The sequence below is a fragment of the Bacillus rossius genome, chromosome 8, assembly GCF_032445375.1.
Source record: "Bacillus rossius redtenbacheri isolate Brsri chromosome 8, Brsri_v3, whole genome shotgun sequence".
Taxonomy (NCBI): Eukaryota; Metazoa; Arthropoda; class Insecta; order Phasmatodea; family Bacillidae; genus Bacillus; species Bacillus rossius.
Window position 1 is genome coordinate 32,072,606 of NC_086336.1, and position 26,386 is coordinate 32,098,991.

A 26,386-nucleotide genomic window follows, 5' to 3' on the forward strand; every position below is an offset into this window, starting at 1 on the left:
GTAGTACCTTAGCAATAAATTGTCAATGGCACCACTTTTACTAACCTATTTTTTTTTTTTTAGATACTAATGATTCACATACTTTGTAGGCTTCACGTTAAAAAATTTCGATAGCAAATTTAAAACTTAATGTGGACCTTAAAATATTAAATGTCGTATTTATCAATCCTACGAGGCACCGAATATAGCAATTCTATTTCGAGTGAGGTTCAGAGAAATCTAAAATTAATGTAAGCTATGCATAATCCGGAGCATATTTTCAACACTTCCGTCGCAGTAACATCGTAACGTTCATGTACCAGAGCCTACCTACACGAAAACTAGGACACGATGTACTTGGCATTAAATTTTCATGCAATTAATTACAACACGCAATGCTAAGAGTTAAACTCGCTATGGCAAACATGTCCTAATGTGATTGCTCTCATCGCTATTTAACCGGGGTTTCACTTACTGTTGAATATAAATTAAGGGAAAGATTCAAGCTGTATACAACAACTCGATTCAGTAGAACATTTATCATCCGCAAAAATCAACGCGAGCTACGATCACCTACCTTGGATTAGCTGTCACCAACGACGAACACCAACAGTCTGACAGCAGCGTACAGTCTTTCTGCTAAGACACTAGATACGTTTTTATTAGCGTGACGTCACAGAGCTGCAGTGCATTGTGGGTTTTATACGTCACCGTCAAAAGGGGCGATTACAAGTTACCAAATTCGGGAGACCTAAGATGCACATCAAGTTCTGCCATTCCCGATTACACCCGAACAATTCATCTTCGGCCGACTTCGGGATTTGTTTTATTTTTGCGCAGGAAAAATGAATTCAAATATTAAAAGTGGTCGGTTAGGTTAGCTACATTGAAACACTTTAAAATACTATGGACGGTTAGTTAGGTTAGTATAGCTACATTAAAATAAATAGAGATATAAATATATATAAATAAACTCGAGGTAGGCCGAAGGTGAATATTCGGGCGTGTTCGGGCAGGGGCAGAACTTGATGGACATCTTAGGCTTTCCAGCAAATTCCCTCGTTGCGACTGAACACATGTAATAAAGCTGATTATTTTACCTGCCACTCGATTTTTTTTGTCGAATGAAGTCGTAAATTGATTTATTTTCTTGCTACTCACTTGCCATAGTTTTTTTTTTTTTTTTTTTGGTTCTTTTTCGTTAAAGTTGAAGTCTTGAAAAACTTAAATAAAAAAATGTATACCACTGTTTTAGATTTTAAATCAAGTAATAAATAAAAGATAGAAAAATATTATCCGAATAAAACATATAGTCAATTAGAATCCATTGTTTATTAGTTAGTGATACGCTTAAATGAAAACTATTTTTTTTGGCGATGAGTTGGCAGTAAAATCGTTTAGTGTAATGAAAGTTTAGACGTAATTTTGAAAGAAAGAAAAAGTTACGTTAACAACTTTTGAAGTGACGCTTCTTTTCAGCAGGTTAGGGTAAAAGAAAGCTATGATTTATCAGAGCGTAATGAAAAGTGCAACATACCGAAGTGGTGCACTCGATGGTGCAAAGAGTAAGGGGAAACATTGATCGCTCTGTGTTCACTCCCGGTAAAGCGTTAGTAAAGCGATGATACGGTGTTGCATTTTCCGCTACACTGGAAACAAAAAAGAGTTTAAGCTTTTCAAAAATTGTACTAAAATTCAGTTGGAATTCTGACATTTTGTATAGACATTTCCAATAGTGTGTTGTGTTTTTTTCTTGGTATGGTATTGTGCTATTCATTATTTTGGTTTATCGTTTACATGGATTATTTATGCGAATGGTGGCCCCACACCTATATTTTTATAAAATTATTCAAAATACAAAATTACACATTGTGTACTTAAAAGATATTAATTCAATTTGTTTTTTCGTTTTACAAATCACATTAACTCCATATTTTTTAAAACGTTACTTGTGCAAAATAAGCTATGTGATAAGTATTTTCAAATGAATATTTACCAAAGTGATATAATAAGTTATAATCAATGTCTATCTTTCTCATAATATTGTGATCGATAGTATCTAATGATTTTATTTTGGGAAAAGTTTATTTTGGGTTTATAAACAACTCCAAGGGACGCAAAAATGCAAGAAGCGCAAGAGGCAAAACGTTAAATAACTACCGCGTTTTAAGATACCCGTTTATAAATTACGCAATACGCAAAAAACGCAACATAAGCAACGAAAATTTCCACTTCTTGCGTTTCTGCCTTCCACATTAGAAGTGAAGTGTTCCAAAAACCTTTTAATATGCAAACGTTATGTGTATGAACGGTGTTCTTTTTTATTATATTCATTACTTAAATATATTATTCCGAACGTCCGCCATTGCTAGTTTGCACTTTATCTCGTAGAGAAAATCTGGAGAGCGGACAAGATAAAGACGAAGACACAAACACACAGGAAAACGAACGAAAATCAGCTGATGTTGAATGTAAAATTTGGGTTTCTGAGCCGCAACAGTCTCGACGTCGTCAGCCCATTGTGTTCATCTGTGCTGTGATATTGTCCTTCCTTCTCTGTCTGTTTATACAATAACGTTTTACACCAGCTGATGTTTGCTGGGTTTTTTCCTGTGTTTTTGTATGCATCTTTGTTCGTACGTTCTCTAGGTTTTCTCAAAGAAATAATTGAAAACTAGAAATGAGATATGATCAAAACAATGTTTTTAAATCAATCTTCCCCACTGAAACAATAATTCAAAAATGAAAGAATATACTCTTTACGTTTTATCTTTTTTTTACTTACAGTATAAGCCAACAACGCTTTAAAATAAAATTGAGAAATTCACACGTTTTTAGATAAACAGGAACTATCAAACGAAGCCAAAATAATTATTTTTATACAGTTTTTCAAGTTGGTGACGTCCTCTGTTTCTGGCGAAATTTACAACCTATCATTAGCAGTGTATTACAAAACTGGTAGCAGATTGTAAATTAAAAATAAATTTTATAGAAATGATGGTTTCACAGCCAAAAGAGAGATTTATACTTTTGATATTAAGTTTGTTTGGATTTAAATGTAACGATACAACAGTAAATACAATTTATGTGCAACAATTTAGCTCTCGGTATACGGTTTTTGGTGGAAGTAAATGCGATACGGAAGTCAAAGAACGGAAATTAGTAACTACGGTTCTGCCATTTGTGGCGGATGGCACTAATCAAAGTCCACGAAGATAAAGGGAAAATTTATAATACTAACTGTTCAGTGGATTTTAACAAGCTTGTCAAAATTTAGGTCCTAAAACGGGGTTTAGATTTGTTTTAATGTCTATTTTCTTTTATTTTTTTATTTCGGTGCCGTTTCATTATAAAGATTAAAATTTCGGTCCGCTAATCCTGCTACAACATTAGATTCAATAGTTTACGTAGCTGCTCCGGCAGAACATTCTAGCGGCGGGTAAGGTAACTACGTGTGAATCAGGTGCAGAAATGTAGTTTCAAACAATTTGCGTACATTTATCACGCTTGGTACTATTTTAATGGAATTTCACTTTGAAATTCGTGTCTGAATTTGCTTGTTACTAAGGTTCGATGTTACGTACCATTGGTGAGTACTGAGAGACTCACACTTTTTTTTCGTGCAGTGTTAACGATTCTTAAATCGACTTGAATTTACCACCACATTAAACAACATTTTCAAAGAAATGCTCATCCACATGTTGGTCCCTCCAAGGGTCGGTTGTTTAAGATTGCACTGTAATAACAGTCCAATCCTCCCTTTCCAGCTAGCATGGAGACAATTTCAAGAGGGTATATGGGTCAGTGATATAATACATTGTTGGGGGGGGGGGGGGGGGAGTATTTCTAAGAAACCCACTCGATCACGGCAACGTCCGCCACTTTTCCCACTTCCGAAAACTCGTGGTGTGAACCAGCCTCGGTAGGAAACATTTGATCTAAACGCGCATCTACCAAGACCACTAATCTGTACACAAACGTGTATTACGTGTCATATAGTATCTACGTGAAGAAAATCAGAGTAGTGTTTGTTCTCATTATTAGAAATCTAAAAATGTTCAAGAGCTCGAAAATGACAGCATTTTAACCGAAATAAATAAAAATTGACGGACTGTGGCGAGATACTTTGATTCTTACTTAAATGTTTGCAAGTAGGTGTAACTTAACCCTTTCAGTTTATTTGACCACTGTAGTGGACATAATGGTCAAAGTGTACACTATAGAGGCTATGAGATGGATGTTAAATCTCCAGCAATTACAGTTTTTGATTTTTTTTTTATCTATTATCAACTTTTTTGAAAATTTTACTTTTCATATTAACAGTTTTATTTTTAAAATTCATAGCACTTTTCTTAATACAACTGGTAAGCCACAGAACACACAATAATGGGCACTACACGAGAATATTTGAAGTCTGCACCTCTAGTCACAATTTGGCATTGATGCCAAAAATGGTGGACGATTCATATCTCTAGTCAGTTTAAACCTACTAAGATTTTAATTACATGATATAATTACAAAAAAAAAAAACTTTAGTTCATGTATCAAACATGAAAATTATATTTAAAGAAATGATGAAATTTGACTGAAAGGGTTAAAGGTGGTGACATGGGCCCAAAGGGTGTGCTAGCTTACCTTGTTCTCCAATCTGCAATGAAACGAAAGGTTTGAACTTCCTCCGACCATCGAGCGCGAGCAGTCACGAACCCGCACGGCCGGGATGCAGCCCTGGCGTGGCTGAAGGAACTGCCAGAAGCACGGGCGGTCACCCCACTCGCGAGCTCAGTCGCGGCCAGCAACAAGGATTCGGAACTTGACCCCTGAACCGTGTTTGCGCCGCTTGTGCACACACAGCAAGCGGACCGGCGTGGATGTGCCAACCAGATGTACGTTCATCCAGTTTTGGTTTGGTTCTAAAATCCTTTGCTTTTTTTTTTTGACGTGACAACGTCTAATAAATCGATGAACGCCGGCTGCACACACGAAAAAGTGTCCCGCTACGCACATTGTTCCGTTACGCACATTGTCCGCTTGCGCCGCACCGACAGAAGTGAAAACTTAAAACTTTATTTATAAATGTGTAATATGAAATAATTTATTCGTCAAATGTACGTAAGAAAATGAATCTGATTACTAGTATAATTTCAAGTATTTATTCTTTTATTATTAAAAAAAAGTAGCATCTTTCGACGAGTGCAGTAATAATAGGTTATGTTAGATATTTGACTACAGTTTATCTATATGAAAACTTGTTCGTAATTATATTTAAACTTTATAGCTAAACGCAGGTTTTTAAAATTAATTACAAGTACATTCACGTGAACTGTTTCGTCGACTGTTTATAAAGTGAAGTGAAAAAATGTGGTTTTCATTGCTTATTACAACAAGAATTTCGGCAATAAAGGTTAATTATTCTTGCATTTTAAAAATCTCATTACTAGTATAATTTCAAGTAGGCCTATTTATTATTTTATTATTAAAATAAAAATGAATCAATTTTATTCAAAAATTATGTTATCATTTCATCAATTTTTTGTAATGACGTCACGTTAAACTATCGTCCGTAAACCGACTTTACAGACAACAAATTTTTTTTTAATTCACGTAATTGTGTACATCTAGCGTATAGCATTGCGATGACAGAAGAAAAATTGTTACATCCCACCAACAGTACCAGACCATTTAGTCCGTTCCTATTTTGGTTAGTGTGAAATGAAATCCATATTGACACCAGATCCTTGATAAAGACACGCACAAGGGAAAGAGTAGATAAAAAACGCCAATAAATAATATGAATGAAAAAAAAAAACTTTTTAGTGGACGTGGTAAATATTCTTGAGTGTTTCACATCGTGTAGCAATAACTTCAGATTTTGTGCACTGGGTGTTCAGTAGACCATATTCGCCCGCAGGACGGACGCGCATTCATCGACTGTATGTCCATTTGGACAGACGTTCACTATACCCATTATTCAAGCGATTCTGTTTTCAAAACGGCAAATGATCCAAACTATCGTCACGGGATAATCATCACTGATAACCTACAGAATTTAGTGCAGCGACAATAATATCGTGTATGTACAGTCATGTTTCAGTACAAATGGTGCTGTCACAACGTGGAAACACACCAGATATAATCTAAGTTATGCCTGTTCTAAGTTGTGTGTTTCTAAGTTGTGTGTTTCTAAGTTGTGTGTTTCTAAGTTGTGTGTTTCTAAGTTGTGTGTTTCTAAGTTGTGTGTTTCTAAGTTGTGTGTTTCTAAGTTGTGTGTTTCTAAGTTGTGTGTTTCTAAGTTGTGTGTTTCTAAGTTGTGTGTTTCTAAGTTGTGTGTTTCTAAGTTGTGTGTTTCTAAGTTGTGTGTTTCTAAGTTGTGTGTTTCTAAGTTGTGTGTTTCTAAGTTGTGTGTTTCTAAGTTGTGTGTTTCTAAGTTGTGTGTTTCTAAGTTGTGTGTTTCTAAGTTGTGATAGTTCTAAGTTAAAAACTTTCTACGTTACGACGTTTCTACGTTACGACGTTTCTACGTTACGACGTTTCTACGTTACGACGTTTCTACGTTACGACGTTTCTACGTTACGACGTTTCTACGTTGTGACGGTTGTATGTCGTGACGGTTGTATGTCGTGACGGTTGTATGTCGTGACGGTTGTATGTCGTGACGGTTGTATGTCGTGACGGTTGTATGTCGTGACGGTTGTATGTCGTGACGGTTGTATGTCGTGACGGTTGTATGTCGTGACGGTTGTATGTCGTGACGGTTGTATGTCGTGACGGTTGTATGTCGTGACGGTTGTATGTCGTGACGGTTGTATGTCGTGACGGTTGTATGTCGTGACGGTTGTATGTCGTGACGGTTGTATGTCGTGACGGTTGTATGTCGTGACGGTTGTATGTCGTGACGGTTGTATGTCGTGACGATTATGAGTTGTGATGGTTCTAAGTTGATGGTTCTAAGTTGATGGTTCTAAGTTGATGGTTCTAAGTTGATGGTTCTAAGTTGATGGTTCTAAGTTGATGGTTCTAAGTTGATGGTTCTAAGTTGATGGTTCTAAGTTGATGGTTCTAAGTTGATAGTTCTATGTTGTGTGGTTCTGCGTTGCGTGTTTCTAAGTTACGTGTTGCTAAGTTATGACAGTTCTAAGATGTGTTTTTCTAAGTTGTGATCGTTCTAAGTTATTACTTTATGAGTTGTATGTATATTGATTGGGGGAACGTTTGGTCGTGTTTGTGGCAAAGTTTTTCATTCGGTCTTTTATTTAGCCCCTACAAAGCTTCTCACTTAGAAAGTTAGGTAGCTATGTATAACTATCTTGACCATCAGCGTTCTCTATGTGGTTCGTTGAAAACTAATTTTTGAAGACTGTTTCTCGGCAGATGGCATTCCCACACAGTCCGTGCATTTAACGGTGAAAATATTGTGAAAAATAAATTATATAAATTACACCCCACAAAAAAAAGCCCATTTTTTCTATTCAAAACAAAAAGAAAAACAGTAAAAAAAGGGGCTAATTATATAAAACGATTTCTATCAAAAGAATTGTAAAAATGAACTGAAAATTAAATTTAAACATTAAAATTTAGGTATGGCGGAAATTCCAGCCATTTAAATTAGCTAATAAAGTATTAAAATAGTACTAATTTCTCAGCAACCCAAATTTCCTGGGTATTTTTAATTGCATAGTTTTTATAACTGGCAATAATTATTTTGGCCTTATTCTTTGTCATAGTGAATACCGATTTTAATTAATTTTTTTAACTTCGTAATTGAGTTTTGTGCTAATATGTAATTGGGAAAGCTCTGTTAAATTGGTCATTTGTGAAGCGAAAAATTTAATAAATAGTCCAATGTTCTATGATAATCTTTGTTCAGTGAAATATTACGTGAAATTAAATGCATATGTGACCACGGTTAGTCACCTCTTATAGCAAATGCATAACTATCCCACAAAAAACAAAGTAATTGAATCAAATCAAAGGGAAACGATTTTGTAAAGGTCTTGTTATGCGCAAATCACAATAAAATATATATATTTTTTTTAGTTTGAAATTTGCCCAAACAAATTTGCACTTAGTAATTTTTTTTAAGTAGGAGCATGTAACTTTTTTTTTAAATTTTTTTGGAAAAAGGATGAAATAAATTTCGTATAGCTTTAACCTTCCATATAAAATATGTAACAATATACCGTACAATTTTAAAATCATACAATTTAAAATGTATATATTAGTAGTTTTTTGGTTTCATTATACGTAGCAAAATATTACTTTAACAATTTATTATGTATAGGTATATCGTCTACCGCTTGTGGTGTAGGCCTACAAAAAATAATTTAAAAAACCCAGCGTTATAATTGAGTATACTTCTTAAGGGTTTTCGGATGGAATCTGACCGTAGCTTGGACTAATCAAGAAACAAACGCCAAAAACACATACATAGTTCCAGAGTTGTGTTGTGAAATTAAATTTGTCACTAATATAGCGATTAATAACGTTTATTGTTTAAGAGAGTCCATATTTTAGGAACTAGGTTTCGAGACGCACATGAATTATATTGATCCTGAGATATCTCTTGCTATTCATAATTTATCTGTGTACGCAATTAAAAATTCAGAATTTTATTTTTTTAAAAGATTGCTCTAGACTTTTAATTATGTATTCACATATTAGTTACTTGGTTATAATTTTATATGAAGAAATAGTGTGGAAACAAATTTTAGAAGTTTTTTCGTAATCATACAAAACAATGCATTTTTTTTCGTATTCCATAATAATAAATGACTTACAGTGTACTAAACTGTAAATAATTTTGAATGATTTATGCAGTATTTTAACAATATGCGAGTGCAATATTACGTACCAATCTGTCCATGCTTAAAGGGCTTCAGCCACTAAACATTCAATCTGAAAAATTAATCAAGGGCGTATGTTTTAACAAAACTTTATTTAAAATATATAAATTTTATACATAAATGGCATAATGAGGATTGAACAAATCTTTTTTTAAAAAATTCAGACTGTTTTTAAATACGGTACCTAAATTAATGAGCTCAGATTATTTACACAAGACCTATATGTGTGGACTGATTAAGATACAATAAATTTGGCCCTTATGTAATCTATAATATACCTTGCAACTATAAAGTTATAAAACACAACCTGTTAACATTTACATCCCCTAAAAATTCTTTTTTCACGCACTAAAGTAAAGATTGCTAAAGAAAATTAAATTCAAATTAGTTTTCTAAACCACCAGTATATATATATAATGTGTATATACATTATATACACATACATTATATACACATACATTATATACACATACATTATATACACATACATTATATACACATACATTATATACACATACATTATATACACATACATTATATACACATACATTATATACACATACATTAAATACACATACATTATATATGGTGTATATATATAGGCCTATGACTCCGGTTAACACTGTGTGCTTGCTCTATTCCAAACGAATTTCTTTTTATAAGACTGAATTTTGTATGAGTATGAATGTGCAAGAGAGAAGTGCTGTTTCTGCCCCGCTGTTGTGATATTTCTGCAGTAATTAAGATACTAATGTTCTAACCGATGCTTTACTACCAGAAGTTCCATGGGACAAATCTTTTAATCTTAGCTGAGCTTTATTCATCTTTTAACATTTATATTTACTTAAACACAATCTCAGTTTCATTCTCTTCGCATTTTTTAAGATACTTTTGATGAATCAGCTGATTATAATGTATGAATAAATGATCAATGACACAGTGTATTAGATGTTCATTTATTGTGAATGTGATTGGGTATTACAAATCCCTTTCTAAGCAATGGCTGCCATCAAATGTGGAAAATTTTTAAAACTTGTAATACTAAATACAATTTTCTTCGCCGCGTGATATCCTTATCCGAACAGTTTACCAACCAATTTCCTTGTAATGAACTATAATACAAAAAATAAATTTTTCTATAGGAAAAACTATTTTTTTACAGAGTATTAGCATTTCTCACTAAACCACATTTAATTCCTTAAATGAGAAAATTTCTGATCTAATCAATTGAAATAAAGTTCTTTACTATAATTTAATATGTTCTAGTTCATTTACAAATCAAAATTCAGAAATTTATTCATCTATTGGTATACAATTTTTAAGGAACACTATATTCATTTATATAACAATATATTTTTCTCTAGCATGAGGATATTGAAGGATAGATACGTCTGGGCTGTACTCAGAAACTCAAAAATATCCTCTAATTGGCTCATTTACCACAAACAGTAACAGTATATAGGTAAACAGTAACAGTATATAGGTAAACAGTAACAGTATATAGGTAATACATATTATCATAAAACTTAATTTAACTAATTTTTAAAAGCAATTCTACTTATCTTTCAATAATAAATATTACTAGGCAATCTTTGAAAAACATATACAATGCAATTAAGACGTGAGGATAGATTGTGAAACTGAAGAGCCACGGTGCGACATGTCGGAATCCCCGCCGTGCGACGTGGCAGCTGGAGTGTCGGAACGCTCCGTCTCCGCGGTTGCGCGCTCGGCCGCCAGGAGCGCTGCCTCCGGCCGGGCGCCCTCACAAGATGGCGGCTGCTCGGCGTCGCACAGCTCCTCCAAGGAGGTCTGCCACGAGGCGGCGCTGTCGTCGGCGGAGCCCCCAAGGCCCAGCTGCTCTTCCTCGACCATCGCCTGCAGGCGCCTCATGGCCACCTGCGGAAAACAAGCGAGAATATAGATTTTTTTCCGTGGAGGAATAGGAGTTATAATATGAATTTAAAAAGTTGGTGCATGTACTTATGTATGCGTGTAACAAGTTACTTACTTGGCGTAAAATAATAGGACTGCAATGATATAAATACGGTTGGTAAAATATAAATTCAATAAATGTGCTCGGGAGTTGTGCATAAATGCCGATAGATGGCAGTAAATGTTAAATGCTAGCTAGACAATTTTATTACAATTTCTTACGCTCAATACCAGCTAAACCAAGAGTGTAACTTTGTGTTAGTTATCTGGACTGTGTGTTTTGTTTACCAAGTGATGTACTGTTGGCCTGTTCCCATGATTATTTACAGTTCCCTTTATGTGTGTGCGTACTGCATACCGAGGACATGTAAAGTACTTTGATATATAGATAGTATCAAGGCAATAGAAAAATTAATGCGGGCCGCAAGGCCCAAGCGCTCAACCCCTGCATGGTTGAATCTTTCTGTTCCGCCCAACTCTTCTTACCTGGACCTTTTTTTCCCTCTTGTCCAGTAGTTTTCTCGCTTGCTTTAATGCATATTTATTTGATCCCCGCATGAGCCGGCCCAGGGTTTTCCCTGTGTATGCAGGTTTTACCCGGGTCACATGAGTTATCTTTCAGGCTAGGCAACCTAAGGGGCGTCCGCCATGGCTACAATTGCAACCATGACTTGCCAAAAAAAAACCTTAATTATCACACGATTAACGCGCCCTTGTTCTGTATGGTTAAAACCCCGCATGGCAGAGCGTATCTGAGACACACTTAGGTCCTCCCCTAGCCTGGGGAAACCCCCCCCCCCCACACACACACACACACATATAGATTAACTTAGGCTAGGAAATAAAAGAACAATGCCTTCGTTTAAAATAAAATAAAAATATGTTTTGTGGCCGCCACGCGTGTCAGAAGTGTAATTTCACGTAAGAGATAAAGAAAACTATTAGAGTACCTACTCTTAGAGTTTGAAACTCTCGTAATCATGCGTTGAAAGTAAACTTTTTCTAGTATCTATCCATGACTTCAATGGAATCTAAAAATGAATCAATGGTTTATAATAGCTATAAAAAGAATTATTAATAGCCCTATTATAAACGTCTAAACTTATCGTCACAATTTTAATGCTAACACCGGATCCAACCCCAGAATTGAGAGTTGAGTTGCGAAAGTAGGCAGGCGTATACAAAAGTATGGGAAAGTATGTAAACGTTTACTAAAGTATTTGAAAGTAAATGAAATGACACGCCGTTGCTGCCATCAGTAACCACGCGCCATCGAGCTGTGTCTCTTTTCCCCCTCCACGGCACCGTTTGAAAGTTAAAAAAACGTTAAACGTGAGAACTTCATATAAGAAGTATAACTTTAGAAAAATCAGAATATACAAGTGTCCCATAACTAAACGTCAAGCCGAAAACAGTTGATAGGCCGATTAAAGTTCTCGATCAAAAAACCAAAAATTTAAGTGTCATTTTTTGAGTTATAGGCATTTTTTCAGAAGTTTTAAAGTTCCTCCCCTGTAGTGAATTATTATATACGGTAAATAAAACTTTTTTTTACGCAATCTATGCTAATAACACTGATAGAGGCAAAACACATCTACATTGGATGAAATTAAAAAAAACTATTGGAAATGGTTAGGCCTACTAAATTATTTAGAACATTTAATTATATTTTTTTGTGTATATTCCGGTATCACTCGAAAATCCTGAATGAGTCAACTTTTATTAGAAAGGTTATGTATATATAATATATATAATATATATAATATATATACAAAATTTTAACCTCGGGGGTAAGAAAATTAATGCTTTTATAGATAACTTATTAAATCTCAGTAGCTAATCAATTATAGTAATTAATATTGGGTACCAATAACACAAAAACTACCAACCAAAATTTTTAAATTTTAAGAAATGCAACCCCTAAAGCATATAAAAGGGTAAGCATAACTTAAAATGAAAAAAAAAAAATCCCTTTTGGCACACCCTACAGGCGTAATTTGATTTCGAAGTACCCATTTCTTTTGAAAATATTTTGGAAATTTCTCTAAACTTCGAGGACATTTTAAAAACTTAATGTATCCTATATGTTCGCCAAAATTTAACAATAAACGATTTAATATTTTCTCATATTCCATGCAGTGAAAATATTTTGAAAGTTTTTAACTTAATGCGACCAGCACTGAATGTCTTAACGAATTTCATATGTCTACTAATAATAATTTTTTTCTTAAACTGTTTTTTATCCCTTGCACTAATATGTACGTGATCGTATATATTTTTTGGACATGTTTAAGGTAAAATTAAGAAGTTTAATAAAATAATTTCCGTCGCATTAGATACAAAAATTTTAATTTTTTTTTTAATTTCAACCCGTGTTTTGACGGTAATAGTTCATTTCATAAAAAGTTGATTTAGCCAAAGGTTTTTAGATAAAGTTTAGGCGTTTTACAATAAATTATATTGGATCTGATATTATTTCTATTAAAAGTAATTACATTTTTTTTATACCCTTGTTATTTCCACCCCCTGCAGCAATGGTTCGTCTAGTCAAAAATTGTTTCAGACAAAAGTTTTAGATAAAAATCCTAAAATTTACAAAATATCTTGAATTCGATGTGTCTACTAAGGAAGTTACGATTTTTTTTTTTAATTCCACTCCACATTTTTTCGACCCCTTAGAGCAATGGTTTGAGACAAAAGTTTTAGATAAAAATTATAAGATTTACAAAATATCCGAAAGATTTTAATGTTGGGCCTACGAAGGGAATTGTGATTTTTTTTTGTCCGCCAATTGTTATTTCAACCCCTTCCAGTATCGGTTCGTCGTATCAAAAACTTATTCAGACAAAAGATTATACGTTCGAACTTATGACATTTTCCATATTATGGGAGTTACAGCGATTTGTCTGTTTTTGAAAAAACTTTCCCCTTTTGTACCCCTTTAATCGAAGGTTGCCCAATAACGATTTCGAACGAAGTTTACCACTTGTTTATTTTATGTATGAGTTTGGAAGCGATTTGTGAAATATTGCGTCATTTATCGTGTCCACAAAATTGTGATTATTTATATTATTATATTTATACATATATAAATATATATTATAAATTATATATATATATAAATTTTTGCTTTAAAAGATGATTTTGGGGTCTATGGACCAAGAAACTAAAAACTATATAAAAGTTTTCCAAAAGTTGCACCATGGTATCGGCTACAGTAGGTAATCTACCTAAAAGTGAACCGAGTCTTTCAGTACTCGTTAGAGACGTGTAAAAACTACCTGGGTAACGAGCAAATTAGTGTGTCCTCATGTTGCAAATACAGTTATAATACGTAACTTGGGTTTCAGACATGAAATTTAAGACATAATTCTTCAAAATAATGCAGAGTGTAATAAAGTTACGCAAATTCTGTTTTCAACTATCAAACTGACTATTTTAATGTTAGCTAACCTTCACAGCATCCCGTTCTTTAACTTCTTCCGCTGGCGAAACGTAGGGACGAGCAATACTGTTCACGTAGTCCAACGCCTGAGAGATTGGCCACAAGAATGCTCGAGAAACTGATTTTTCTTCATTTTTTACCTGGAAAATAATGCACGTGTAGCAATAGTCTGCAGCATGTCTCCCATTATTGAAGAGAAAAATTTTCAAAGCTTTCCATATTCTTATTTAGCTGAGAAAATGGATTGGAAAACTTTTAAACTATTCCATTCACTCTTGCTTTACCTTACTGCGATTTTGGATTTCATATTAACGCACGTTGTAATCTCAGTGTCAGCATTTTTGACAGAATAAATGGGCATGTTGGTGTGGACACGGGACGACTAACACTTCACTGTGTGGATATCCAAATCATTTGTAAGTGCACGGCAGCTAGCATGTCAAATGTTGGTTAAAGCTCTAACGAGATTAGTTTTTTATGGTACCAAATCGCAGAGAGCAATAGATACCGCGAAAATGATTTTACACGATTACCCACGAACTATTTTAGATGGCCTAATACTGGATTCAAATCGCTAGGCAACGATGAACTAGAATAAACCAAGTAACCAGTGCAGTGACAGTTTTACCACATTTTAAGTTGCAAATGGCGTTCCTCTAACCAACGAATAATGCAATCGCTCGTTCTGAAATCTAGCTACGTAAAATATTTTGCATAGCCATTTCACGGATTTTATCATTGTAACATAAATTTTATAAGAGCCTTTGTACAGTAGAGATATTCTCACAGTGAAGTTCATTGTAAAAACTTGAGTTATGTTAATTAGGAACTAAATACATTTTCATCATTTTCTTATAGTTCAAACAAACCTCGACTGCATTACTATCACTTCTTATGAGTAATTAATCAGTTGCAAAAACATACCTTGGGCTCTCTTTCCATAAGCTCCAAACCCTTCAGCTTAAGTGTTACAATGTTCTCTCGTTTCTTCTTAAAGAAGTTTGCCTGTGAAAATTATTTAAAATCCGTTTAGTAACTTCGAATTATTACCTTATTTTTGGATGATGTTCACTTCCAAACTTTTGCCGCAGGCTACTTTACAGTTATAAATAATATTCAGTACAGCAATTGTATTTTTTTGCATAATTTTGACTGAATATCATCGTGTAAATTTTTACACGTAATTAATGCATAACGTATATAATAGGTAAATTAATTGAACTTAAAAACTTATTTGAATGATCATTCTAAAAACACAGATTTATGACTTAGCTAAATAAACGATCTTTTTTTTATTATTCTGGGCATAGAAGATGTAGGCTACTTACCATTTCGCTGGTGGTGCGAGGATTCACGGATTTCAGAAGTCTCGAGTACAAGTTGGAGCCGGCAAGACTCGCCTTGTTTAGAAGAGCTGTCGCCGAACTCAGAGGCCACCTGGGCAGTGGTTCATCCTCCTTGGTGTCTGGGGGATGAACTACAGCTGGAAAAATATATATACACACACTTCACTTGTATCTTATAAAAACATATCTTGGCTTAAGAGATTGAGCGGCTTCGCACTGGTAGTGTGTGCGGACGTTTCATTCTGCATTGCAGCAGGCATCCATAGGGTGGAGAAACAATCGAGATCACTGTATGTATATGTATATGTATATGTATATATGTATATGTATATATGTATATATAAACATTGTAACGAACGTGGGAGGCGAAGGTACGGCCTGGCGGCCGGCACGCACGGTAACTGACGTCACGCGCCCATACCGTCGGGGGATTGGCGTGGCTCGACCTCAACACCCCTCCCCCCACACCTTTTTTCCACTGCTCCCTCCATCCTCGGCGCTGTTATCTTATCCCTGAGTGGCCTGGGAATTCCGGGCTTACAGAAGCCGCCGCGTGGAGTGGCGTGAATAGGCGCCTCATTTCTGGATGCTTCAAGCGTCGGGTCGGTCCGGGATGACGCGACCCGTTTTCTTACAGAAAGACGACCGACGGGGATAAAAGCAATGACGTCGGCCTCCGCGGAAGTTTTCAACAGATGAGTTGAATAAAGTGTGACCAGCGAGGACGAGAGACCCCCCCCCCCCTCCCGGCCCAAGAGCGGCGCGACGGGACCGTTAGAGTGCGACTGAGTGGCGCGAGACTGTGTGTGTATAGGCGCGAGGTAAGGGGCGAACAGAGCCTAGCTCCAGTGAGGAGTGCGAATTGTGGATTGGATAGATATTTAGTGATTTGTGAACATACATTTTTAAGTCCGACTGATTTGTTAACATACATTAAATGTGATGAATTAATTAGTAATGAAGTATTAGTAGTAAATAAAGCTGTATAAAAATAAATTAGGCTATCTTTACGAACCCGTGTTACCCACTCTTGACAATACACACACACACCCAAACACAAACACAAACATATATATAGTCTGAATTTGATTGACAGACTAAAGGTATATCACGAAAAAATAAGTTGAAAACAATAGGATTTATGGTCTTAAGTGCTTCCCAAGTTTTTAAGTTTTAACTTGATTTTTTTTTTAAATTTAAATAGAGCAATTATTTAAGATGGAACATCGATCTTCTGGATGTTTAATTTATCAAATTTCTACAACCACAGATAGTTTTGTCGCTGTCTAGCAGTGTTTTAATTGAAATTATTTGGGAAGTAACTTCACAAAAACACGTGAAATAATTTTACAGCACAGAATAGTTTTTCGGTGATTGCAGACATTTGTTCAATTAAACACTGTCCAGATGCTTAGTGTTCTATATTGAAGACTATTTTATAGAATGAAAATGTTGAACAGCTCCATCTCCAAAGACATATACTAGCCTTGGGAAGCACTTTAGTCCGTTGAGTCGTAATGTGTTTTCAACTTTTGTAGTGACGAACCCGTAGATTAACATTTTCTAATGTATTCAGACTCAACCTATACAATCACGAGAGTGCTTTTTATTGAGTGAAACTTATGTACGCACTACTGCGAAAGCAGCCCAATATCGAAATTAATCAAACAATGGCCGCCAAAACTTGCTTTCTTGTTAAATTCTTCGAGTTGATTAAACTTTTTCTGGTTCGTATTCACCATCGAATATATTTTTACTGTCTACGATATAGGATAAACGCATTTTACAATTCACATAGTGACCTAAAGTATAATTATGATGACTTCAGTCAAACACGATGAAATAAATCCCTTATGCTTACATAGAATGGATTGAGCTTAACTTGTCATTCATACAGAAGGGATTGGAGTCAATCAGACGATTGGATGTGATGGGGTGCTAATGGTGCATTCAAGGAATGAATCCGCGGGGGTACCTAGAATAACCCCGCAAAAACCCAACTACATACGGCAACGTTCGCAACATTTCCCACTGGTAAATATAAACGGTTGTAAGCCCACAGGAAATCGAAAACAGATCACCATAATTAAATGAATGAAAGGAAGAACGCTGTCCAATATCTTATGTTTTCTGAATGCTTTCATTCTCTTTTCAATTCATACTAACAATTACGTTTAGTATATTGTTTTTAAGGCTACATATACAAGTTTGGCAGTTTACGACAGAAAGGTTATTGTTTTGTATCACATATCCAAGTCTATACCTTGATCCTGATGTCATGAACCTGTAAATATTTATCCAGTGGTACATGATGCTTGCCATTTAATTTAATACGTTGAAAGATCATGGACATAACTTGCATAAAACCTAGCATATCAAAATGGCAACAAATTATGTCGGAAAATTTTAGAAAGATTTTCTTCCGTATTTAACTTACCAACATTATTCATTGTGTATAAGTTTTGTGTTATTTCCAAGAATTTTCGACATGTTTTAAACAGCAAGCATAATGTACCACAGGATCAAAATAGGGATCAACGGACAAGTGATTTTGAACTTGTACCTAAATTAAATGGGGGTTGAACGTCTAACAATAGAGGTAATTGGAAACAAAGAGTCCCCCACTAAAATACCTAGACCCATGGAAACGTCCACCATGCCTCGCCACTTGCGAGAAATTGATTCCCTGCCGGGAATGTTCGAACTGCATTGCCTTTATCCCGGAGTGCGAATGGTCCGACTACAGCCGACATGGGACGGAAACGGGTCGTTACCACAACGTACAATGACGCCGAATGTGCCAAATTGACCGCAACGCCGACAGCTAGAAAACTGCTGTGTACCACAACGTCGAAGTACAGTGACGCCGAAAAATGTTGTGTTGAGGGGGTAGGGGGGGGGGGGGCGTCACAGGAGCAAAATGAAAAACAACTGAATGAATTTGTGTGCTAACCTTACCTAACCTAACCTTTGTGGCAGTTCTGCAATGACATTTTTCGGGGTTAAATGTATTTCGGCGTTGTGGTACACAGCAGTTTTCTAGCTGTCGGCGTTGTAGTCAATTTGGCATTCGGCGCTGTGGTATTTCGGCGCTGTGGTTTTTCGGCGCTGTGGTATTTCGGCGCTGTGGTATTTCGGCGCTGTGGTTTTTCGGCGCTGTGGTTTTTCGGCGCCGTGGTTTTTCGGCGCCGTGGTTTTTCGGCGCCGTGGTTTTTCGGCGCCGTGGTTTTTCGGCGCCGTGGTTTTTCGGCGCCGTGGTTTTTCGGCGCCGTGGTTTTTCGGCGCCGTGGTATTTCGGCGCCGTGGTATTTCGGCGCCGTGGTATTTCGGCGCCGTGGTATTTCGGCGCCGTGGTATTTCGGCGCCGTGGTATTTCGGCGCCGTGGTATTTCGGCGCCGTGGTATTTCGGCACCGTGGTATTTCGGCGCTGTGGTGCGTCCCCGACGGGAACTACTGACCCGCGGGATCCGGAGCCTCCAGAGAGCGCTGCAGCGCGGAGCAGGCGCGGTCTGCTTGCTGCAGCAGCACCTGGCCCACGGGCTGGCTGGCCAGGGCGAGCACGTAGCCGCGGTCCATCTGCAACACGCTCCCGCCACAGATCGCTTGCAATCTCTTCGACAGTGCCGTGCAATGAATGAGACTAAGTCAAATCGCTTGTGCCACGTGAGCGAGTCATTCAGTACTCGCCAGTGATGTCTTAACATGGAAAGCCTAAGATGTACATCAAGTTCTGTCCCTGCCCGATTACACCCGAACAATTCACCTTCGGCCAACCTCGGGATTTATATATATATATATATATTATATTTCTCCGTTTATTTTAATGTAGCTATGCTAACCTAACTAACCGTCCAAAGCGTTTTAAAGTGTTTTAATGTAGCTAACCTAACCGACCACTTTTAATATTTGAATTCATTTTTCCTGCGCAAAAATAAATTAAATCCCGAAGTTGGCCGAAGGTGAATTGTTTAATTGTATAATCGGGAATGGCAGAACTTGATGTTCATCTTAGGTCTCCCTCTTATTAACATTGGTAACTAGCCAATTCGCGTGTTCTAATGTTCCCAACACACTTATAATATACAAAACTGACACGAAATTTAACGTACAATTTTATTCCAGAATAATTCCCAGCGTGATAAACACACACGCAAATTGTGTTTTCGGTTACATTTTTTTAACGCGAATCTCGCGTAGTTTCCGCACCTGCCGCTAGAATTTGCTGCCGGAGCAGCTACGTTGACTATCGAATCATTACATTTGCAGAGCGAAATTTTAAACTATCTAATGAAACGGCTCCGTTAAAAACGAAAACGACTTGAAAAAAAAAATACTAATCCCCGGCTTTGGGACCGATTTTTGATAATGAGTTTTATCCAAATACTGTCAGTCTTACTAACATTCATTTAAACTAAACAGATAATACTTTAAAAATTCCCTTCGTCTTTGTGAACTTTGGTTCGTACCATCGCCCACAGATGGTATCACCGTGGTTACTCGTTCTGAAATTACTTCTACGAAATGCCGTTTACCGATGTATAAGATTTTTATATATTATTATTTTATATATATATCCCAGTAGTAAGACTATATCCGATGCAGCTTTAACCAAAGAATCCTTTAATTTTAAGGCTGCATTCATGTAAGAACAGACTGTGAAAGTATATCCTAGTTATTACCTTCGATGCTTACAATACCTTGTGAATTAACAAAGAAAATATTTTTCTAAAAGTCATTTGCTGAAGTTCAAATGTTTCAAATTTTTTCATGATAATTTACAATTTTTACACGTTCAACTATCATTTTTCAAGCATATATAATCATAAATGTGTGTAGATAGCTGTGGGTAGGCTAAGCAACCGTGTATAGTTACCATTTTACTGATAGATAGAGCTACAAACCCCTTCAACGTTATAAAAAAGCACGTAAGTAATCTCAACGACTCGTCCTTCACGAAAGGCTGCATCGTAGATTCTGTAAGGATACTTGCAACTTTTTCTTTAACATTCACTTATCCAGGTTTCTTTACGCTAGTGATTACGCGCGGCCCTTCATAAGTCCCGAGAAGCTGCCACAACTTACGAAGTAATATTTTGAACTCATTACAATCAATTTTTAACTCAAGTTTGGCTAAATATTTACAGAGCTACAGTTATATGTGCAAATCATTACTTGTGTTAGCACTACATCCTATCATTGAAGAATTTGATCCTGCCAAATCAGTTGGAAAACTAAACATTTTCGATGGTTCTGCTTCTCTAGGAAACTATTTAAAATTAAATAATTATAGGTTATTCTTGCTACCGACAAAGGGGCTAATTTTGTTACAAGTTTCAATACAAACAAATTATATCAGGTCTTGGGGAATTTTTATCATTCATGTTCAACGTATCATAATTCATTTTATCCAACATTTTATAAGAGAGAACTGTAAATAAACAAACAAACGTTATGCTGATAAATCAGGAAAGTAGGTAAGTACTAGAGACGTATGTTTAATATTAGTGTTTGATAATAACTACATATTCTGCTAGTTTTCTTAAGTAAACTTCTAGCAAAATTAAAATTAAAATTAAAATTACTAATGGAAGATTATTTCGAATAAAAAATTGTGGCCGATGCGGTCATGATAATTTTATGTACAAGCATTGATCATTTGTATACGCAATAAACGACTTTACTAAAGGCTAAACCACACTGGAAAATTTAAACACTTGAAATATGAACAGTTAACATGAAATTAATTTCTTTGCACATTGTGGAAGAAAAAATTATATTTGGATCACTAAACACCGAGGATGTGTTAAAATTTACGAAAATTACAGCCCACGTCTAATTTTCCAACTAGCATAGCATCGTTTTCTGAAGCACCTCTACCACATCACAAAATATTACTCGAAAAAATTGATTTTGTTTTCTCGTTAGTCACGCAACGTCTGTGCTCAGAAAATACGTCTATGGATTTTTATGAAATTAGAGAAATTATAAACTACTAATAACTCAATTACTACTACCAGAGGGTTTACTTGCCACTCACCTGGGAATATACTCGTGATCGAATTCATTTTAAGGGAGAGAAAAAGTACCTCGCGTATAGAAGAAACCTAGTGTGTAAATAATTTTACTCACCGTGAGAAAAAGACAATCTCTGAGCAAATATAAACACGTTCACACCTTTTCGAACGATTTCAGGTACCCGACAGATCTGATAAAAGTTTCACTTAATTGTCATCTGCCCAAGAGTGCAAAGAGTTTTTTATTTCCTTTGTCAATTTTCAGTTATTTTTGTGTGTCTTGTAAAACGCGTCTAGTACGATCAGTCATGTAACAAATTACAGCAAATTCGTGCAATATAAATTAAATCTAAGAATGTTATAAACAAGTCATGTCAGTCCAACGAGGACAGTTATTCGCCCTTTGTTTAATACGCACATTCATGGATGTTGGAACACTGAGAAACATGTATTTGGGTGTTAATAATTTATTAAAATTTTTATTTTAAAAAAAGCGAGAATGAAAGCCGTATTTACTTACAATAAAGAAAACACACAGTTATGTATTCTATGCCTTGAAATATTTTCAAAAGCGAAGTTTTATTTAAAAATCACTAAAGCCTTATCTTTAGGTTGACAATAACCTACCTCTCTTTCAATTTGGCAACCGCTATTTCTCTTTATTACACTTTTATTTCGCCGTTCGAATGGCTTAAAATCAACGTGAATTACTTTTACCTATGTTGCGATCGAAAAAAAGCTACACACGAAAGAGCCGCGTTATCTGAAGAGAAGGAGAAAATTAAAAATAAAATGGTGTTTCAACTCACCGCAGAACGCTTGGATACAAAGCACAACCTCTTTCACTGCCTTCACTGTGCGTTCTGGATGTCTCTTTTGCGGTCAAAACGTATTCACACATGACGACGTGACGTCATCTGCGGTGCATTGTGGGGTAAAGCCTCGATTACACTGAGCGACTCTTGAGCGACGTTTACTGGTTATTAATCTCCGCGAACCCACTTTCTGCAAACAAACTAGTTGAGTGAAGTCTTGATTAAATCATTGCATTTTTGTTCGCATGGCCTTGTCCAATACTTTGTTCTTTGAGCAAAACCTGTATCCACTAAATAAATGGAATAACAAAATAAAGCTGGTTCTCGTACTTTCTGCTCGCTTTGTTTAAGCGAGTAAATATGAAGACGGTTCTATACTTTACTCGCTACTCATGTATTTGGTCGTTAATTTATCAATTTATTATTTTCTTTTTTCTTAATTTTTTTAACATAAACATTATGTTTTACAGGAAATATATACAACAATATGTAACAAAACTATCTCACAAGTTAAACAATATCTATCGCACAAAAATTACATCAATTATAATTAATGCAAAATGGTCTGAAAAATGCAGACACTGATATACATTCTAAAGTTGTGCATTGATTTTAAATTATGGAAAATATACATTACGTTTAAAGGAAAAAACTTTTCCAGATAATAGAAAACCGTAAGTGGAATTAGAATAAAACGCGAAATGCAAATAAAGAATGATTATTAGTGTGTCATGTAAATGAAAACTAACATAATAAATACCACAAATAAAGCTAGACAGCGACGTGATTCACGAATAAAAAATCGTTGATTTCTATGTGAGATTTCTCACGATAATTATCTGCCTGGTTAAATTTAATTGGCCAATATTTACCAAAAACTTTTGTAAAAAATCCTTTTTAAGTAATGAATAATAACAATATTTATACCATTTCCAAGAGTTTTATTTATTTTTAAATTAAGGCCTACTTGTGAACGTGTCCACGATGACAAACAGAAATAATTTTTTAGTGTTACATTGAAATCTTGGGTTCAAATCTAGAAACAATGTGACGCTAGAAAAATTAGGATATCTTAGAGGAAGAAAAAAAAATAATTTTTATATTTATTATGCAATAAAATCTCACAAAAGTTTGAAATTAAACAATCTTTGCCGTAATTAAATTAAAAATGTAGACTACCATAAAGATACTCGCATTTTCTAAATTCACTTTAAACGTGAGTACTAAAATAATTTTTTATTCTCTATTAATAATTATATTTTAACAGAAACAGGTTTAGTAAAAATATCTCAATTTTAAGAGTGATCGGACCTGGCGCGGTACTTCCAGGACCCGGGCGGCGAGTGTTCGGACCTGGCGCGGTACTTCCAGGACCCGGGCGGCGAGTGTTCGGACCTGGCGCGGTACTTCCAGGACCCGGGCGGGGAGTGTTCGGACCTGGCGCGGTAATTCCAGGACCCGGGCGGCGAGTGTTCGGACCTGGCGCGGTACTTCCAGGACCCGGGCGGCGAGTGTTCGGACCTGGCGCGGTACTTCCAGGACCCGGGCGGCGAGTGTTCGGACCTGGCGCGGTACTTCCAGGACCCGGGCGGCGAGTGTTCGGACCTGGCGCGGTACTTCCAGGACCCGGGCGGCGAGTGTTCGGACCTGAAGCGGTACTTCCAGGACCCGGGCGGCGAGTGTTCGGACCTGAAGCGGTACTTCCAGGACCCGGGCGGCGAGTGTTCGGACCTGGCGCGGTACTTCCAGGACCCGCGCGGCGAGTGTTCGGACCTGGCGCGGTACTTCCAGGACCCGGGCGGCGAGTGTTCGGACCTGGCGCGGTACTTCCAGGATCCGGGCGGCGAGTGTTCGCACCTGGCGCGGTACTTCCAGGACCCGGGCGGCGAGTGTGTTCGGACCTGGCGCGGTACTTCCAGGACCCGGGCGGCGAGTGTTCGGACCTGGCGCGGTACATCCAGGACCCGGGCGGCGAGTGTTCGGACTTTGCGCGGTACTACCAGGACCCGGGCGACGAGTGTTCGGACTTGGCGCGGTACTTCCAGGACCCGGGCGGCGAGTGTTCGGACCTGGCGCGGTACTTCCAGGACCCGGGCGGCGAGTGTTCGGACCTGGCGCGGTACTTCCTGGACCCGGGCGGCGAGTGTTCGGACCTGGCGCGGTACTTCCAGGACCCGGGCGGCGAGTGTTCGGACCTGGCGCGGTACTTCCAGGATCCGGGCGGCGAGTGTTCGCACCTGGCGCGGTTCTTCCAGGACCCGGGCGGCGAGTGTGTTCGGACCTGGCGCGGTACTTCCAGGACCCGGGCGGCGAGTGTGTTCGGACCTGGCGCGGTACTTCCAGGACCCGGGCGGCGAGTGTGTTCGGACCTGGCGCGGTACTTCCAGGACCCGGGCGGCGAGTGTGTTCGGACCTGGCGCGGTACTTCCAGGACCCGGGCGGCGAGTGTGTTCGGACCTGGCGCGGTACTTCCAGGATCCGGGCGGCGAGTGTTCGGACCTGGCGCGGTACTTCCAGGACCCGGGCGGCGAGTGTGTTCGGACCTGGCGCGGTACTTCCAGGACCCGGGCGGCGAGTGTGTTCGGACCTGGCGCGGTACTTCCAGGACCCGGGCGGCGAGTGTTCGGACCTGGCGCGGTACTTCCAGGACCCGGGCGGCGAGTGTTCGGACCTGGCGCGGTACTTCCAGGACCCGGGCGGCGAGTTTTCGGACCTGGCGCGGTACTTCCAGGACCCGGGCGGCGAGTGTTCGGACCTGGCGCGGTACTTCCAGGACCCGGGCGGCGAGTGTTCGGACCTGGCGCGGTACTTCCAGGACCCGGGCGGCGAGTGATCGGAACTGGCGCGGTACTTCCAGGACCCGGGCGGCGAGTGTTCGGACCTGGCGCGGTACTTCCAGGACCCGGGCGGCGAGTGTTCGGACCTGGCGCGGTACTTCCAGGACCCGGGCGGCGAGTGTTCGGACCTGGCGCGGTACTTCCAGGACCCGGCGGCGAGTGTTCGGACCTGGCGCGGTACTTCCAGGACCCGGGCGGCGAGTGTTCGGACCTGGCGCGGTACTTCCAGGACCCGGGCGGCGAGTGTTCGGACCTGGCGCGGTACTTCCAGGACCCGGGCGGCGAGTGTTCGGACCTGGCGCGGTACTTCCAGGACCCGGGCGGCGAGTGTTCGGACCTGGCGCGGTACTTCCAGGACCCGGGCGGCGAGTGTTCGGACCTGGCGCGGTACTTCCAGGACCCGGGCGGCGAGTGTTCGGACCTGGCGCGGTACTTCCAGGATCCGGGCGGCGAGTGTTCGGACCTGGCGCGGTACTTCCAGGACCCGGGCGGCGAGTGTGTTCGGACCTGGCGCGGTACTTCCAGGATCCGGGCGGCGAGTGTTCGCACCTGGCGCGGTACTTCCAGGACCCGGGCGGCGAGTGTGTTCGGACCTGGCGCGGTACTTCCAGGACCCGGGCGGCGAGTGTGTTCGGACCTGGCGCGGTACTTCCAGGACCCGGGCGGCGAGTGTTCGGACCTGGCGCGGTACATCCAGGACCCGGGCGGCGAGTGTTCGGACTTTGCGCGGTACTACCAGGACCCGGGCGGCGAGTGTTCGGACTTGGCGCGGTACTACCAGGACCCGGGCGGCGAGTGTTCGGACTTGGCGCGGTACTTCCAGGACCCGGGCGGCGAGTGTTCGGACCTGGCGCGGTACTTCCAGGACCCGGGCGGCGAGTGTTCGGACCTGGCGCGGTACTTCCTGGACCCGGGCGGCGAGTGTTCGGACCTGGCGCGGTACTTCCAGGACCCGGGCGGCGAGTGTTCGGACCTGGCGCGGTACTTCCAGGATCCGGGCGGCGAGTGTTCGCACCTGGCGCGGTTCTTCCAGGACCCGGGCGGCGAGTGTGTTCGGACCTGGCGCGGTACTTCCAGGACCCGGGCGGCGAGTGTGTTCGGACCTGGCGCGGTACTTCCAGGACCCGGGCGGCGAGTGTGTTCGGACCTGGCGCGGTACTTCCAGGACCCG

At 38.9% G+C, this 26,386-nt stretch overlaps 2 protein-coding genes across 2 annotated transcripts in view; both read right to left on the bottom strand.

Annotated features, from left to right (window-relative positions):
- The window catches only part of LOC134534708 (mucin-7-like), a 28,720-nt gene extending 28,062 nt beyond the window's left edge, over positions 1 to 658 (bottom strand). Inside the window, exon 1 of the mRNA XM_063373185.1 lies at positions 557 to 658. The gene's annotated coding sequence lies outside the window, so the exon portion shown is untranslated. The remainder of the gene's footprint in view (positions 1 to 556) is intronic.
- Positions 659 to 8,900: 8,242 nt separating this feature from the next.
- On the bottom strand, positions 8,901 to 22,516 carry LOC134534709 (uncharacterized). The gene is made up of 6 exons (XM_063373186.1): positions 22,373 to 22,516; positions 19,008 to 19,125; positions 15,531 to 15,685; positions 15,127 to 15,207; positions 14,211 to 14,342; positions 8,901 to 10,721 (listed from the first exon to the last, which is right to left on the bottom strand). Exons 2-6 carry the CDS (start codon positions 19,123 to 19,125, stop codon positions 10,437 to 10,439), a joined length of 771 nt encoding a protein of 256 aa, XP_063229256.1. The 5' UTR covers positions 22,373 to 22,516; the 3' UTR covers positions 8,901 to 10,436.
- Positions 22,517 to 26,386: the final 3,870 nt, after the last annotated feature.